At 49.9% G+C, this 17,780-nt stretch overlaps 1 protein-coding gene across 2 annotated transcripts in view; it reads left to right on the top strand.

The window, feature by feature from the left end:
* The window catches only part of GALNT18 (polypeptide N-acetylgalactosaminyltransferase 18), a 312,633-nt gene extending 310,874 nt beyond the window's left edge, over positions 1-1,759 (top strand). The window contains exon 11 of one of the 2 annotated variants that reach the window (XM_036918017.2): positions 1,338-1,759. In XM_036918017.2, the coding sequence (XP_036773912.1) occupies positions 1,338-1,484 (147 nt within the window). In that variant the 3' untranslated portion in view covers positions 1,485-1,759. Of the gene's footprint in view, positions 1-1,279 lie in introns of both variants that reach the window. The other variant, XM_036918018.2, reaches the window with a different exon arrangement.
* The last annotated feature ends 16,021 nt before the right edge of the window (positions 1,760-17,780 follow it).

Genomic DNA, 17,780 nt, shown 5'->3' with positions numbered 1-17,780 from the left:
CATTCCCCTTCCTGATGTATATCCTGACCTCCTTGGCTGTCCCACTTCTCGCTTCCCATCTCCTTCACCTACCATTCAAAGTCCTTTCTGAAGGAGCTGGAATCTTTAAATTTGTTTTAATTGAAGAACAATAGACATACATACAGAAAGATGCACTGAGGAGCCTGGGCTCTGATCCCCAGGCCTGATGTGCATTTTAGAAAGATCACTCTTTCCTTCCACTAGAGGTGAGAAGGGGGACCAGTTAGGAGGCTGACCCAGTTGTCTAGGTGACAGAAGATGGTGGCCCAAACCAGGGCAGGTGTGATGGGATAGGGTGAGGGACAACCACAAGGCATGAGGGAGGTGGAATTGGCAGGACTTGGTGCCTAATCAGATGCTGGGGTCAAGGCTGAGGTATCAGTGAAAATGCCTGGGTTTTCTGCACAAATGCCTGCTGATTGCTGAGACGGGAACACAGGAGGAATTGTTCTGGGGACAAGGTGAGTTTGACCATCTACTCAAGTGCCATTAAGCTATACAGAGCCCACTTATTAGGATCTCTACCTACACAAAGCAATTCTGTTTCCTCGGGAGGCCAAAGCCCAGTTGAGCCCATCTTTGCTGTAACTCAGAGATGCTCAGACAGTCCAGGCTGATGCCCAGGCTCACAGCCATCAGCCCCAGAGTGTTCACGACCTGCAAGGCTCTAACAGCAAAAAGTGGGGAGTTCTTCTTTGCTGCTGTGGGGAGAATAGCCCTTCTTTGAAGAGGCTTTGAAACATAAACTAAATATGCATGGCTACAGAACATTCTGGAACATCAATAGCATGGGGGGAACCATGCATGTCCAGGGCTGAGGGAGACCAGTTGCCTAATAGATGTTAACCAGGAGCCTGACTTGGGATAAGGCCAGAGGTCCAGCTGGGGACATGGGCCCCAAAAGGAGGAGGTCCTGGGCCATTGGTAATGTTGAAATCCGGGCCGGCCATGGGGTGGTCCCAAGAAACTAGGCTTTCAGAGCAGGGCCCCAGCCCATGGTTATGGGGAACAAGGCCCAGCCGTGGGGGTAGGAGCTGTTGGAACAAACCAGCATACACACCCCAACAGGAGGACGGAGGTTGAGGTGGGGTGTCGCTGTCCTAGCTGAGAACCAGGGCCCTGTGATGAGAAGAGGCACAAGTTTGGTCTTAGGGAGGAGACCGACCTACCAGAGACAGGGAGCCTGAGGCCCTCAGACCTCCCAAGCTTCTCGGGATCCCAGGCACCTGGACACACAGACAATTGCAGCCCCCACCAGCTGCTGGGCCCAAGGCTCCCCAGACCGCCCCTCTGACCCCTTGCGCCCTGGCTCCTAGGGAGGCCCCATCCAGAACCGCAAGTCCAAGCGCTGCCTGGAGCTGCAGGAGAACAACGACTCAGAGTTCGGCTTCCAGCTGGTTCTGCAGAAGTGCTCAGGCCAGCACTGGAGCATCACCAACGTGCTGAGGAGCCTGGCTTCCTGACCCCCGGAGCCCCCCCCACCTGCCCCCTTGCTACTGTGTAGCACCTGTGGCAATGTCACCTGCTGTCTGGGTGGGGTGATTTGGAGTCTGGGGGAACCAGGTTAGTGGATCCCCCCAAAAGAGCTTTTCATTTCCTATTCAATTTTCATGGAGTTTATAGAAAGATGCTGAATGGTGGGTTAAGGGTATAATATCATAAACTATTTTGCAACTGTAAATAGGGGACAAATGGAAAATATTTATAACTGACAATAAAATGCTATTGATTAAGAAAATGGTTTTTGCAGTCCCTGAGTGCTCGGTGGGGATGCCTGCCTGGCTCCCATGAACTTGGAGTTCTTGCAGCCAAAGATGTGTCCCTGTTTGCCCTTCCTGCTCCTCACCCCTGAGAAAGGAGGCTTGAAGCCCCTGCGAACAGCGGGAGCATGCTGCGCAAACTGCCAGCTTTGTTAGGCCCAGGTGACAGGAAGAGCACTGTGGTCCAGGGCGTCTCCAGAGAGAAGGACCCTGCTGCCCACCTGACAGCCTGTGTGTCCTCTGGCAACAGCCTCATTCCTGGGGAAAGCAGGGTTGCTCACTGGCCACTGGAGTGTCAGCTGCTGGGCTTCAGGCTTCAGACTACACTGCCCTCTCCTGAAGTCACCTCTGTCACCTCCCAAAGTGGTCCACCGCGCAGGCCCTCAGCAGTGATTTGCCTATGGCAAATGCTCCCATCTTGCTAAGACCACTTGACTCCTGCCATGAGTCATGGTGCCTTGGTTTCCTGGAGCTGCCAGAACAAACGACCACAAATTGGGAGGCTTAAACAACAGAAGCCCTTTCCCAGTTCCAGAGGCTGGGAGGCCAAAAATCAAGGTGTTGGCAGGACTGGTTCGCCTGAAATTTGCAGGGAGAATCTGTCCCAGGCCTGTCTCCCCGCCTCTGGTAGCCTCACGTAGCCATTCCCTGGCTTGTAGGTGCTGTCCGCTCCCTGTGCCTTTGAGTCTGTCCTTCTCTGCATATGTTTCTGTCTCTGTTTTCAAATTTCCCATTTCTACAAGGACACCAGTGACACTGGATTAGGGCCACCCGATTGACCTCATTTTAACCTAATTACCTCTGTAAAGACTCTATTTCCAAATAAAGACATTCTGAGGCACTGAGGGTGAGGAACCTAGCATGTCATTTGGCAGGGACATGATCCAACCCGTAATACATGGGTCACTCAGTAATGGTTCCAAGTCACCCCTCTGTGCCCAGCCTCAGGAGACTGCATCCCTCAGAGTGGAACCATCTGTCTTGGAGCCTATTGCCCACTCCTCTGTCCCTCCAGTAGCTTACAGCTGAATGTTTCTTGTCCTGCTCCAAAGAGGTTTTACTCAAGTTGGGAGCTCCTAGTTTGGTGTGAACCACACCCTATGTCCCATCCTAACACCACATCCAGCCCTCTAGCTCATAGCAAAGCAATAAGGAGTGACCAATTATAAGCCTGAGGGAAGAGAGGAAACCCTTCTGGGGCAGATTTCAGCCCCACTCACCCCTGCAAGTTCTCAGGGACCCCTTCCCAGGGGCTTCCAGCCCCAGCAGCCACCTTATATGGATCAGTGATTTATAATCAGAAAATGTATGAACACAGAGGAACCTCCAGCATCTATGGGACCTTGGGGGGGAAGGGCCCCCTGTCTTGGCCACCTCTGCAGAACACCGTCCAGCACAGGATGCAGCCTGGAGGGGCCACAGGGGCTTCCTGGAGCACTGCCACAGCCGCCCCGTGGGTGTGCACTTAATTCCTCACCACACCCCAAGGCGAGCATACCCAGACATTTGCCAGGCTGCTCACACCAGATGGCCCCCATCAGGGAGGTCAACACAGGAAGCAGGACCCTCATGAGCAAAGAGAAATGAAAACAGCCGTAGGCACTGCCTTTGCCATGTTCTGCCTCCCCCACTTCTTTCTCTACTGGCCTAAACTGTACTCAGTCCTACGCTCATTCAAATGAAAATCTACCTGGAGCTATAACCGCCTCCCCTGCTTCTAAGTCACTCTCTTTTCTAGTCTCACTCTGCCCACCTCTTTCTTCACTTCTAAAATACCAGTTTCTGTTCTTCCTAATCACCTGCCCATCCTGCCCTGCACCAACCTGAGGAACATCAGCACCCCCTGGGAAACTGTTAAAATGCTATTCGCGAGCCCCACGTGCACCTCCTAAACCAGAAACAAGCTGGGGTTGAACAAGCCCTCCAGGTGATCCTGACTCCCTGCTCAAGTTTGAGCAGTGCTGGTGCTCAGCATGCACCTGGGTCAGTTCATCTGTGCCCTCCTTCCCACACATGCCCAGGCCCCCTCCTGTGCGCACCCCACCTGTGCACAACAAGCTCCACTCCCACAGCAGTCTGGAGCACGCCTGTGTCCACCCCACTCCCACCTCCGCTGCCCATCTGCACCCGGGTGGGGAGCAAGGCAAGCATGGACTCTGCAGCCAGACAGCCTGAGGTCAAGTCTCAGTCCAGCCATTTACTAGCAGAATGATTTGGGCAGCTACTTGCCTCTCTGTGCCTCTGTTTCCTCCCCTTGAATAATAGGGGCTGTTGTGAAAATTAAATGAGTAAATTTAAGTAAAACATTTACAACAGTGACAGATACATAGTAAGTGCTATGAATTCTTAGCTATTATTATTTCATCCACTGACATCCTGACACCCAGTTGCTGTCACAGATATCCACACCTTCACACCAATCTACACCCACGCCCTGCCATGCTTGTCACCCTCCCTAGCCCCCACCTGTGCCAGTACCTTCTCCGGAGAAGCAGCTCAGTGAACAGCTCCCTCCCCCACAAGCTGAACTGGGGGCAGTTCCCTCCCAAGACACCAACGCACCATCTCCCTGAGCCCAGATCCCAGGCCCAGGCGGGGGAAGAGGCGGGAGATGGCCGTGAGGGCCTGGCCTAGGAGTGGGGGCCATGTGGCCAGTCTCAGCTCCGCTATGTCTCAGAGTTATAAGGCTGAGAAGTCCAAGAGGACATCTCCAAAGCAGAGGTGCTGGGTGTGTGTGTGTGTGGCAGAAACCAGAGGTGACAGCATAAGGGAGGGAGGAAGAGAAGCACCCCCAGCCCACCCCCAGCCCCGCCCCCAATCCAGCCTCAGCCGGCTGCTCTTCTCTGCTGTTGCTACAAGCTAATTAGCAGCTGGTAGGAGCTCTCTGAACATCCCGAAGTGAAATCATTATTTTTCTTAATAAATTGCACATTAAACAGCTTTGTTTCCTATTTCCACTGCCTTCCCTGATAACCAGAAAGGGCTCTTTTGGCCTAGGCCATAAGACCTCCTGGACAGCCACCCCTGCTTCCCGGCCCACAACCCAGTTCCAAACTCAGCCCCAGCCCTCACCCCAGCCCCTGCCTGTGGTCTCAGCCATTATGAGCAATGAAGGAAGAAGATGGACTCATCAGTCCCCAGTGGAAGACAGGCACAACTGTTTGCAGAAGCCATCAGTGACCGGCCTGGGCCAAGGTCACCTGCCAACAGTAACAGCCCTACAGCTGCTTCAGCCTCCTGTTCCTCTGCCTGAGGCCTTTCTCCATTCATAAACACATGTTCGGGTCTGTGCGTGAGCAGAAGGAAGTCCGAGAGAGATGAAGGATGGGCCTCTTCACCCTTTAGGGACACAAGTGTGAGGTGTGATCCTCCAGTCTCTGAAAGCATCCCCAGTGGGACTGGGCCACCATGGCCCATGCTAATGAACCCTATCCTGGCTGTCCTCCTCTCCTGCCTCATCCCCCATTTCATCTCTGTGACTGCTCCAGTCACCTCCTAAATGCTAGTCACTAGGAAGCAGCTCATGCCCTCCTGCTAAATGGCCCACTCACATGGACACAGTGTCACCTGGACACCAGCGATACCAAAGCCACATCTTCACTGTGAACCTGTCCTCTGAGCTCCAGGCCCAAACTTCCACTGCCAACAGGCCCTGGGCCCCTGGGTGGCTGACCCTCAGACAAAGCTGATCTGATGTGCACACAACAGACCCATCACTTTTCCTCCCAGGCCCACCCCAGGGACCACACCACCCTCTACCAGGTGCACAAGCCAGAGACTTCTGTTCTCTCACTCCCTGCTCCTCACCCACCATGTCTTGTCAGTACATCCTAGGCCTCTTCCTTGCTACATGGACCTGCCTCCGCCTCATCTGCCCTCTACACAGCAGCAGTCACAGGAGTCTTTCTGCACGTAAATATGGTGAGAGCTTGTCCTGGCCTAAACCTTCAGTGGGTCTCACCAAAGATGGGAAATAACTAGCTTCAGCCTCAGAGCTTCTTCCTTCAGTGAGTCCAGAGGCCAAGTGTCAGAAGCATCCAGGTCAGGGGCCTTTGACATGGGTGGGCTGTGGTGAGGAGGCCTGGCTTCCTGGCTGTCATGTCCACTGGTGGCCTACAGCCCCAGCCCACCCAAGGGAAGTTGATGTCCCACATCTTCTTTCCTTTTATTCCGGAAGATTTTTGGGGGGTGTATTGTTTGTTGGAGCTTCTGTGAAAATGCACCATACACTGGGTGACCAAAACTATGGAAATGTGTTGTCACACAGCCCGGGAGCCCAGAAGTCCAAGGTCAGTGTAGGAGCTGTAGGACTGTGAGGGGTATTCCAGGCACCTCTCCTTGGCTTGTAAATAGCCATCTCCTCCCTGTGTCTCTTCACATCATTTTCCCTGTGGTATCTCTGTCTCCAAATTTCTTTTTCTTATAAAGAAATCAGTTACACTAGAATAGAGTCCATCCTAATGACCTCATTTTAACTTCATTACCTGTGTAAAGAACTTGTCTCCAAACAAGGTGATATTCTGAGGTACTGGGGGTAATGACTTCATCATCAGAATTTGGGGGACACAACCCAACCCATAACAGCAGAGGAGGGGTGGTGAGGAGCAGACCCCAGGTCCCAGAGGCTGCCTATACACCCACCCTGCCCAGCAAGTCCTGTCTAGTGGGGGCAGGCCCAGTTGTCCTGGCCTCCATGGGGTAAGGGGTGGCACTGAACAAGTGACTGGGAATTTGTATGTCTCAGAACCTGAGATGTTCATCACCACAATCCATGTCCACAGCCTTTTTAAGAAAGATGTCCCAACCACAGCCCCAGCTGTGACTCCATTTGTACCATGACCATGCTCTCTCCCTGCATAGCTGATTCAACCTGGCCCAATGGCAGGTATGCATTGGCTGGCCCGTGATCAATGAATCAACACAAAGAGATGAGCTGCGCCAATCAAACTGCCTGCAAATTTGTACCACAACACATGTAAAAAAAATCCACCAGTTAGTGAAGAAGGCCAGGATCCATGGGCACACAAGAGATATACCAGGGGGTAGAGCCAGGCCCCAGATGGCCAGGCAAACCAAAACCCTGTGCATGCTGAGATCACAAGGGGGAAACCCAGCTGAGCAGAGAAGAGAAAGGAGCCAATGAGCAGAGGCAGCAGACCCAACAGGAGGAAGCTGTAACAGAGGCCATGACACAGAAGGGACAACACACAGCACTAGAGCCACCTGCATTTCCTCCCCATCCCAGAGCCAGTCCATATGCCTCCCACGGGTTCTTCTTTTCCCTGAACTGGCTGAGCAGCTCCCTGCTTTTTACAGCAAACAGGACTGACTGAAGCAGGGTGTAAAGATTTTAGACGCCAGAACCTTCTCATGCACAGACCCTCACAGATGTGTGAACGCACACACAACCCCTACAACTGCTATTTACTCATGCATTTGTACACATACATATAAACACACATGCCCAGGCTTACTCGGCCACTCACATACATGTGTCGCATGCAGTATGTCACATAGACATATGTACAGATACACACACACATACAGATGTGCTGACCCCAAGAAGATTACTTCTACCCAATTCCGAAAAATCTTTCTATAAGAATAAGCTGTTGCCATTTAACATCATTTAATACAGTCCTTTGTGAAACAGAGGCTTTGGGAAGTCTGAGCTCTCCTGTTCTCATCATTTCTAATTACAGGCATGAGATACAAGGGACTTTGGAGGCAAGGCAGACTCTCTGGCCTTAGGATTCTCTATCGGCTTGCTTTTTTCATGATCATAGCAGTTCACAGCCCGGGAAAACAAACACAGACAGAGTCACCCAAAAATGTGTCCTCAGCCATGCTCTTGCCCTGCCTTCAGTGCCCAAGAGGAGGGAGGGGGACACAGTAGACACCTCAGACCTCATGTAGCTCCTGACCCCACAAGACACTCAAATCCCTCTGCCGCTGGGCTCTCTGGCCTCAGCCCATCTCTCCACCCACAGACAGGAAGTTTGTCATTTCTTGGTGTTTTGCTAACATGGTTGGCCAGAAAGGGCCTATGGAGGCATTAGCCCTAATATAGGCATGCATGTTTTCAAATTACACGGTGTAGCCACACCTCAGAGCCAGACTTTTCCTGACCATGGTAACGCCCCTGGTATAACCTAACCCTCCCCCTACTAGGGCAAAAAGACCTTCTGTGCTCAGGGTACGAGTTAGGACCCTGGCTGAAACAGGGGGCACACTCAGGGGTTATGTGAAGAGAGTTTAACAAGGGCAAAACAGTTCTTCAGCGGGCAAGCAGGTAAAGTGAAGCACCCAAAGAGCAAGAGCAAAAGCTGCCCCCCACGCTTATAGCTAAAGGGACAGAGTGAGGGCAGGGTGCTTCCAGACCTCACTGACAGCTGGAGTCATGGAAGTGGGCTACCCAACAGGATCCCAACCAAAGGGGAGGGCCCCCCCTAGGGGGCCCCCCCTGTAGAGCCGATAGCCCAGCAGGGAGGGAGCCTTTGAGAGACAGGGGTAAGACATGGGGAAAATACATCTACTTCTCCTTCCTCCTGCTGGCAGATACTCTACCAAAGCATCCCACTGGCCAAACCCAGCTGGAGGGTTGGCCATTGACGCAGTCTGCAGGCCAGGCCAGGGAAGAGTGGAGAATGACAATACAGCACACTCACCCTCAGCCTCGCCCCGATCCACGTGCCCCAGGCCACCTAACCACCTCTCCCATCTTCCCCGCTACCATCCCTCCCCCAGTCTCTGAATCCTCCTGTACTGAAACTAACCATACCATATACTTTCCCAGTGAACTATTTTCTATTGATGTGAAAGAGAAAGGATAAAGGAGAGAGGTCTCCCACTTCCAGCTTGAGTCCTTTGAAGACATCATCAGCCTTGCCTCCTCCTGTCTAATTCCTCTAGAGTCATCAAGACTTGGGCCTCCAATAGCCTTAGCCCCTCCTGACCAGTAATGTGGGGGCCTGAGGTTGGTCTCAATGTCTTATAGAGTCTAGAATGGGCCTGAACTTTGTAATGCTGGACTAGCAAACAGACCCCCTCTATGTGAGCATATGTGGTTGGTCATGGCTGCCTGGAGTGATGCATTGGGAAAGACTCTAAGCTCTGGCTTCACAGGCAAGATTGCCAGCATGGATGAGCAGGAGATGCAAAGCATACATGTATGCTACATATTTGGCCCCTCCATCCTGCACTTCCACCCTACACCACGATGCTGCTGGAGAAGGCTCACTCTCAGCTGGGACTGGCTCTCCATGAGCCTCAGCCCTCTGCATTGGTGTTCTTGAGCCCCTCACTGGCTGCCAAGAGGCCACCTATCCATCAGTGCCATGCCCTGCCCCACAGACCCAAACCCCCGGTCTTTGCTGTCATCTGCCCAAACCACATGGACCGTCCAAGTACACTGTGGCATCAGCCTTTTCTGTAGGCCCACCTCCCTCAGCCCTTCCCCCTTTGGACTCTGGCCCCCTCTCCATCCCTACTAGGGAAGGGGGCTGAAGGTTAGCATGTCTGTTTACCTGCTATGCTCATCTAGATTAAGCTTGGTGTCTGGGGGAAAGTCACAGACCAGAAGTTCCAAAAATGATCAGAATAACAACAAACATTTGATTGCTTCTATAGCCAGTCCCTAAGGAGTTCTTTCCATTCGTTTTTTCATTTAATATTCATTATCACCTACGAATAGCACTATTATTATTACCCCCATTTTACAGTTAAGAAAACTGAGGCACAGAAAAGCCAAATCATTCTATAGGAAATAAAACCAGTAAAAGACAGAGGTTGGGTCTGAACACAGGGAAACTGACTGCAGAGCCTGACCTCTTAGCCTCTACTATGCTCCTGCTTCCCTTTGGGGCCCTGGGAACCTCACAGTAACCTTGTGATCCAAGCTTCCACTGATACTGAGGCCCTACCTGAACCAAAGGAGCAAATACAGTTAACACCTACAGGAATGCCAGACCTGACCGGGACCCATACGAGGGCTTTGCCAACTCACTTCAACTCATGGTACCCTATAAGGTAGGTACCATTATTAGCATCATTTTACAGATGAAGAAACCAAGGCATAGAGGTCAAATACTTGCCAAGGTCACACAGCCAGCAAGTGGTAATAGCTAAAATTTGAACTTAGGCCCCCTGCTGCCAGTCTGTGGCCTTAACCATTCTGCCATACTACCTCCCAGCTGCCTGGCTGCCTTCATGTGATACACAGAATCCACAGAATGCACCAAGGCTCCCGGGGCCAGCCTCACTGGGATCTCTATGCTGCCAGGGCCATAAGCACCACCCCCTATTTCAATTCCCTGGTGAGCCTAACCTTCCAATCATGACCCTGGTGAGAGTGTGATTAATGAGCCAATTACTTCTGTGGAAGACATCGTGCAAAATAAATAGCCCATTTCCCTTCAATTTACTGTTTTAACAAATAAATAGCGCTCCGTGCTCTGGTTTTGTTTATTGGTGCTCATACCTGAAAGTTTGTGATGAATCTTCGTGTTGCTGATTTCCAAAATTAATCAGATCTGCCTGATGACTTTGAAATATAGGACTGCATTTGTCCTTCCATGTTAACAGCGAGACAGCCAGGGGGGGCCACGGGGAAACGCGGGCCTGCGGGAAAGCTGAGCAGAGGGCGGGTTGCTCAGAGCCCTGAACCTGCATCCATGGAGGCCCAAGTGCCCACGTGTGTGAACTGTGGAGGGAGGCTCAGGATGTAGCTTCGTAACTGATGGTCCAAGGGAAACCGCCACGAGGGCCAGGATACAGGAGGGGCGGAAACTTCTCTGGCTGCTGCTGCAAACAGGTGGAGTGGCCAGCCTGAGGACACGGAACAAGAGCAGTGCATCCACACTCCCCCAAATGAGCCAAACTGCAGAAGGCCCTCGCCTCCTTTCCAGGGGGCCGTGAGTGAGTGCACAGTCGTGTGTTCCAGTGGTTATCTTTTAGGTATATCTTGTATATATTTTATATCTATCTTGTAAGTCCCTGTGTACAGGCACAGAGCAAAAGGGCAGGAAGCCAAGTGTCCCCTGTGGGGCACTCAACATCTAAAGAGATGACCTAGGTGCAATGTAGATCATCAAGGTTCAATACAATCTGAAGGAAAAACTCAAAAATTGAAAGTTTATGATGCGTATTTATAATCTACAGTCTTTGACATACATTTTATCAAGTCTCACAGTAGTCCATGAGATAAATACTAAGTACCCATTTTATAGATGAGGAAAGGAAGAGATTCACATGGGATCATTAACTTGCCCAAAGTTTCAGATCTAGTAAGTGAAAGTGAAATAGTTTAGATTCTTATCTAGGTCCTCAGACTCCAAGACCAGTGCTATTGTTTTTCATACAGATATACTCTGTGTGTATGTGTGGTCTGCCTGAGATAGTCAGAAAATGTCACAGACAAGAGAAGGCAATTATAATATGGGCTTAGTTAGGTGAATAGGAGTTTTCTGAACAGAAAAGTCAGGAAAAAGACACAACGGCAAGAAAAAATAGTTAGGTCTGACTTAGAGTAACATGATGGGAAAGAAAAGATAATTATCAAGCCTGGAGGATGACTGGATGTGAGGAGAAAGGAGTGTAATTAACACATGGTCACAGTCCTTCGCCTGGTATCTCTTGGGCTTGAAGGGATCTGTCTCACGTCTGCCTCCAGGTCCTCCCTTGGCCAGCACCTCCCTGACCTCCAGGACACCCACTCCTCCAGCAAGGGGTGGGGTAGAGGGCTGCCCTTGGTTGCTTCTCCATGGCTCCACCATCTGGGGCATACAGGTACCAGGCCCCTCTGAAAGGCTAGAGTAGCACAGGGGACTGAAAATGTAGGAGCAGGCCCTGTTTTCCATGCAGGCATGCTTTATGAACTTCCTCAGAGCTCAAGGGGAAACACAAATACAAAGTTAGCCCTTGGCAGACACCCCCCTCCTGGACAAAGTGCAGCTCAGAGCCTTGGCCTCCAGGCCTCCTCCGGTCAGGCCCCTGGCAGACTATCCCTTACTTCAGTCTGTGTGAAGACATGCTGTGGTTCTCCTCCCCACCCAAAGCATCTAGCATTTAAAGGAAGACCATCCCCTACACCCTAACTATCATGGAAGCCTCCTCACCTGCCTCCCCCAACAGACCCTAGCCCCCCACACCATTTCCCAGCACATGAACCCCCTCATCCACACACCAATCTGGATCACTGGTGTGTTAGCAAAATGTAGATCTGAGGCCTCCTCACTGTAGCTCTACCTAATCAGGATCACCCAACTCATGCTTTCTAGCCCTTTGGGATTCAGCTTAAAAACCATCCCCTCTGTAAGCATCCCTGATCCTCCAGAGCCAGGTTGGTGCCCCGTCTACACTGCACTGCAACTAGCCATCTACTTGCCTATGTGCCTGCCTGACTGGGCTCTAAGAGCAGCTACCTTGCTTCCTTCATCAGTGTTCCAGCATCCACTCCAGTGCCTAGAAGACAGCAGGCAAATCAAAGGGAGGGAGGGAGGAGGGGAAGGAAGGAAGGGAGGCTGCCTCTTTCCCAGGGGGTGGGGGTTAGAGCAGTGCTACCTACCATAGACTCAGCATCTGAGTATCAGGCTGACCCTGAGCTGCAGCCTTGACTCCCAGATGTGGAATCAAGTCAGTGTCAGGTGGATCATCCACCTCAGATTCCTGGTTAACAATCCATCCCCACTGGGGCTGCAGCTCTGCCAGGCCTGGGCCCATATCTGCTGTTGTTCTTCCCACGGCCCTCCTCCTTGGAACACCTATCTGGCTATAATCCCTCCCTGAGGCTCTGCTCACACACTGACCTATCATTAAAACCTTGGGACTCCTGTCCTCACAAATAAAAGAAAACCAGTATCTGCTCTGCCTGTGTGAGCCCATGTGTGCATGTATGTGCATGAGCACATATCTGAGGGCAGGCGAGAGGTATGTTTTTGAGCAGGGGGGTGGCATGCTTGCTTGTGTGCACATGTATATAGCCATGTTTTGTGTGTGTGTGTGTGTGTGTATATATGAGTTAGTTTTATTGACTTTGGTGTGACAGAGCCTGTTTTTATTCCCTTTTTTCTCCATCAAACAGTTCTTTGGAGGGTCTCCACAGATCTCCTGAAATCCTCTGTGACCTGTACTGTGCCCCCACTAGGCCATGAGAACCCTGACATTGTGTGCATGTCTTCCTCTCCCTAGCTCCTAGCAGTGTCTGGAATGCACATGTGTATTCATTCATTCACTCATTCAACACATACTGTCAGTTGTCTGCTGGGTGCTGTATGCTGGATACAACAGTGGATAAAACGAGACACAGTCACTACCTTCATAGAGCTTACAGTCTAGTGGAAAAGACAAATACTAATCAAATAATTAAATAATGTAAAATTGTAACTGTAGTAAGTTCTGAGAAGGAAACATAGAATTCTGACAGAATATAAAAGGCAAATGAAACTAATCAGGGAAATGTGAGCCTGATGCCAAGGAAGTGATATTTGAGCCGAGGTGTGCATTGCAAAGGATTAACCAGAGGACAGAGGAATGTCCTTCATTCAGGGAGAACCACACACGGAGAGGCAGATGAGAGGCCTGGAAGGAAGCTTGTGTAGATGGACGAGTGAGGGGGCCAAAGAGGAGGGTGGAAGGAAGGTGGTCCCTACCAGGCATGGCCTTTGTAAGTCTAGGTAAGGACTTGCTAACCCTGTATCCTTAGAGTGCGGAGAGCCCCTGAGGAGTTTTAAGCAAATGAGCGACATAACCAGGGTTGGGCTTGGCTGCTAAGTGGAGTTGATTGGACAAGGGCAAACCTTTCTGTGGGTAGATCACATAGGAGGTAGGAATGGTGGTAGCTTGGACTAGGGTCCTGGCACTCACTGAAGATGGAAAGAAAAATAAACTCCAGAGACACGCAGCAGGTAAAGTAGCCAGATCACAGCAGTGGCTTGACTAAGGAGCATGAGGAAGAGAAGGGCTGAGAGCGGGAAAGGGCACCAGTCGCTGGCATGGAGAACACTTTAAGGGGACCATTTTGGGAAGCAAGATCCTGAACTCAGTCTTAAACCTGTTGAATTGGAGGGCCCTTTAAGCTCTCCACAATGAGATGTCAGAAGACTCTGACAAGCTGGCAGTAGGATATGTGGGTGTAGAGTATGCACAGGGCAGTGGATTAATAATGTGTCATAAATTGATGTTCCCAGCTTCCCTTTCTCCTCTGCCATTTCTTTTCATCAAGAGATAATGATGGTTCTTAGAAAATTCAGAAATAGACATGACTCACCTTGGATAGAGCTTTGGAATGAGAAGGCTCTGTAAACCCATCATTACCAACACCCTGGTGTACAGAGTTTTACAGCTCACACAGGGATCGAACTCATCTGAGTTTCACAATAACCTGGAATATTACCTCCACTTGAGGTTACATGGTTTGTCCTGAGAAATCATATATTGGATCAAGTGTAAACTACTTGCTTAGTATCATCTGCCTTCTGGAAGAACTGGAGCTGCAAAAAGCTTCCCTAATGAGACACATGAACTCAATCCCCTTTACATATCCTTGAGCACACATTGAAAAGTCAAGGATGGGATGGCAAAGACACAGAAGGTAAAGTCCCTGCCCTCGAGGAGATCGTAGGCCAGGGAACAAGAGTCCTAGCTGATAATAATACACGAAACAATGCAGGAAATGCTACGTAAGCCCCTTTTAAAAAAAGTTTTTCTGATTATAAAAATTGTAAATACCTAATGTAAACAAATATATAATATAGGACATAGAAAGGAAAAGAGAAAGAATCCAAGATCCACCCAGAAAAAACCATTTTGTTCAATTTTAGCATGTGCTTCTACTGGACTTTTCAGTTACTATGTCAATAAGTTACCTTTATGATTAAGCTGGTTTCAGTTGGCATTTCTGTAGTTCGCAATCAGAAGAATCTTGACGAATAAAGTTCTTTTGAGAATTGAATCAATTAAAGTACATAAAGTTCTTAACACAATGCCTGGAATATAGTAAGTACCCAATAAACATTAGCTGCTCTTATTCTTATTCTTCTTGTCTGAGCTGTTGGATTAGTGGGGCCAGGCACACAGAAGGCTTTTTACATGAAATACTGAAGCGCTTCCTGGGAGAAAACTAGTCCTATTAAGGGGAGAGAAAAACCAAGCACGTAAAATCCAGTAAGGAAGCCTTAGTCAGCAGGGTGAGGGGCAATCTGAGGACAGCCTGGTGCTTGTCAGTCAGAACTGTCTCCAGGTTCAGCTCCCCATAAGTCCAGGCACGTGGTCTGGGCAGGGTGGGTGAGATGGAGCAGGGGAGGCTGGAAGCAAAGCCGGCTTGGGGACTTCCAGCCTTTGGGTGCTCTCTCAGGTTGGCCGCTAACATCGCGTGCCACAGGAAGGAGAGGGAAGGCGCCTCTCCTGCTCTGCAGTGGGGAAAAGGAACCTTTGTCACCTTGAGTCATCCCACGCTGAAAGGTCGGTTAGGGCTACTTTGTGCTGAGGGGACCCAACACCCCTCTTTAAGACCTCGTTTTTAAGCATTCAATACAAGCAGGCTTATGCGGGGAGGCGGTTGTGGATAAAATACAGGTTCTGCCTTAGGGGTTAATCGTCTAAGGAAAGAAAGCACGTATGCACGTATGTATTATTTATTACTCATCAAAGTGCACCAGCAGCATCTGTGATTTGCTCATATGAAGCTAATGACTCTTCAATGAATTGTGACCATTATTTTGAGCTCATATGCCCCATCTGTTACCCTACTGAGGTAACCAGTGTTTCTGTGACATGCAGAGAATTGCCACTCGAGGACGGACTAAGCACACTTGAGCTGGTACTTTTATACTTTATCTCCCATGCTGGTCTACATGGGAGCCAAGGCTGTGGTGGAACCAACGCAAAGGTTTAGAAGCCTTTGCTGCAGATGTACTCAGTGACCCCTTCTCTCTCGATGGAGATAGCCCTTGCCTAGCTCACCCCTGGGACCTGGCCCCCACACTTTTTTGAGGGAGGCAGGAAAGCAGATGTGAACTTTAGCTTATCGGAATCATCTTTTATCTGGTCTCCCCAGTCCTCTCCTTAACCAGCAGCAAGAGCTTGACTTTCTCAGCTCTGCATGTTGCTCTGATATAAAGCAATCCTCCCTCCATGAAAGACCAAAGCTTTACCCCTTAATTCCTTGTATAAACTCCTTGTTTCAACTCTGGGTCTGAACAGCTGCATCTCAGACCTTTGACAGCTCTGAGTATAGCTAAATTCTCTTCAGTTTCAGAGGGATAATAGTGTGGTAGTTAAGAGTATGAATCAAAAAAATTATAAGAGAACAACACCTACAACTAGATGGCAATAGTTTTTTGACACTGTTGTTAGGAGCATGCATACTAAGGATTATTATATCTTCTTGAAGAATTGACAACTTAATCATTATGTAATGCCCCTCTTTACCCCTAATAATTTTCCCTGGCCTGAAGTCTGCTCTGTGTCTGAAATTAATATAGCGACTCCTGCTTTCTTTTGATTAGTGTTAGCATAGTTATCATCCTCTATCCATTTACTATGTGTCTTTACATTTAAAGTGGTTTATCGGGTCTTGTTTTTTGATCCATTTTCACAATCTTTTAATTGGTACATTTAGACCATTAGCATTCAAAGCAATTACTGATACAGTTGGATTACTATCTACCACATGTGTGAGTGTATTCTATTAATTACCCCTGTTCTTTGTTCACCAATTCCTTGGAGTCCCATTCACTTGGCTGGGAGGAGGGTATAAAACACCCCTTTCGTGTTTCCGTAGTGTAGTGGTCATCAGGTTCGCCTAACACCCCTTCCCACCTCCCCTGAGGGAAAGAAGAAAGCCCCAGGACTCTGCCCCAGTGTTAACAATTCACAGCCCCCAAAGACTGCGTATCTCCTGCTGTTGTGGACTGGCAGTGTGTGAGTGTGGTCCTGGAGGGATGCATCAGGTGGTCCCATTTAGAAACATGGGAATATATAGCACCTGTTGATTTCGACTTTGGGTTTTTAACCTCCAAGACCATGAAAATAAAGAAAGTCTCATTCAACACCTAATTCAAAAAAACAGATCCTCAGCCCTATAATTTGGCATCTTGGTCCAATCCCAGAAAGACTGGCCCACAGAAGGAAAGCGTATGTCAGTGAGGAGATGTCTGAGCTAGCCCGTCTCCCCCTGTACCCTGGTAATAGCCCCAGCACTGTAGCTGGTCAGTGTGTCTTCTCTCATGACCCCAAGGAGCCTGACTCACCAGGCGCCCCAGCCAGATATCTGAGGTCCTGGGACACTGGGTTTCAGCACATCCCAGTGTAGGTGTTTTGCCAGTCCTGTGAACTGTGGCTTGGGGAACTTTGGAGGCAGCTGCCCTAGGTACTGGATATGACCATGGAGTTTTAGCCTCTTTCCATCCCTGCCTCAGGCACCCACCTGTTGTACCCAGAACAGAAGGTCACACAGGAGGTGACACTTCCAACAGGTGCAGAGAGGACCTGCCAGGTCCGCGGTCAGCCCTTCTTGGCCAATGCCCCGGCAGTCTGGGGGTTCTTGTCAGTCAGCGTGGCTGTGCCGATGGAGCCTCTTCACACTGCAGCTCCCCTAAATGAAGAGATGGCCGTTTAGCTGGAATACGCAAACCCAATTTGGGAACCCAAACGACATGGCTCCGGTCTCACTGGCAGGAACTGTGGCACTTGAATCAGACACAATCTGCAGAATAAGTGAAATTGTCGACACAGAGAAATGTGTTTGAAAACATGATATGATCTATGGTTAAAGCCTGTAGATTCTACATCCACCTCAGAAATATTCTACTTTCAGAGCAATTTCTTCACTAACTAGCTGTCTCTTGAATGGATCATATGTCTTTTTCATTGCTGTGTCAGCCCTGCCTCCACTGGCTATAGTTTCTAGCTTCTGGGCCTGCCGATTCCCCGTCCACAGGCCCAAACCTGTGCTGGTCCTGGGGCCATGGTTCACAGAGACTCTTCAGGCCCACTGTGTCC

Source organism: Manis pentadactyla, chromosome 9 (genome assembly GCF_030020395.1).
Source record: "Manis pentadactyla isolate mManPen7 chromosome 9, mManPen7.hap1, whole genome shotgun sequence".
Classification (NCBI taxonomy): Eukaryota; Metazoa; Chordata; class Mammalia; order Pholidota; family Manidae; genus Manis; species Manis pentadactyla.
This window is presented reverse-complemented; position numbering and strand designations above follow the sequence as displayed.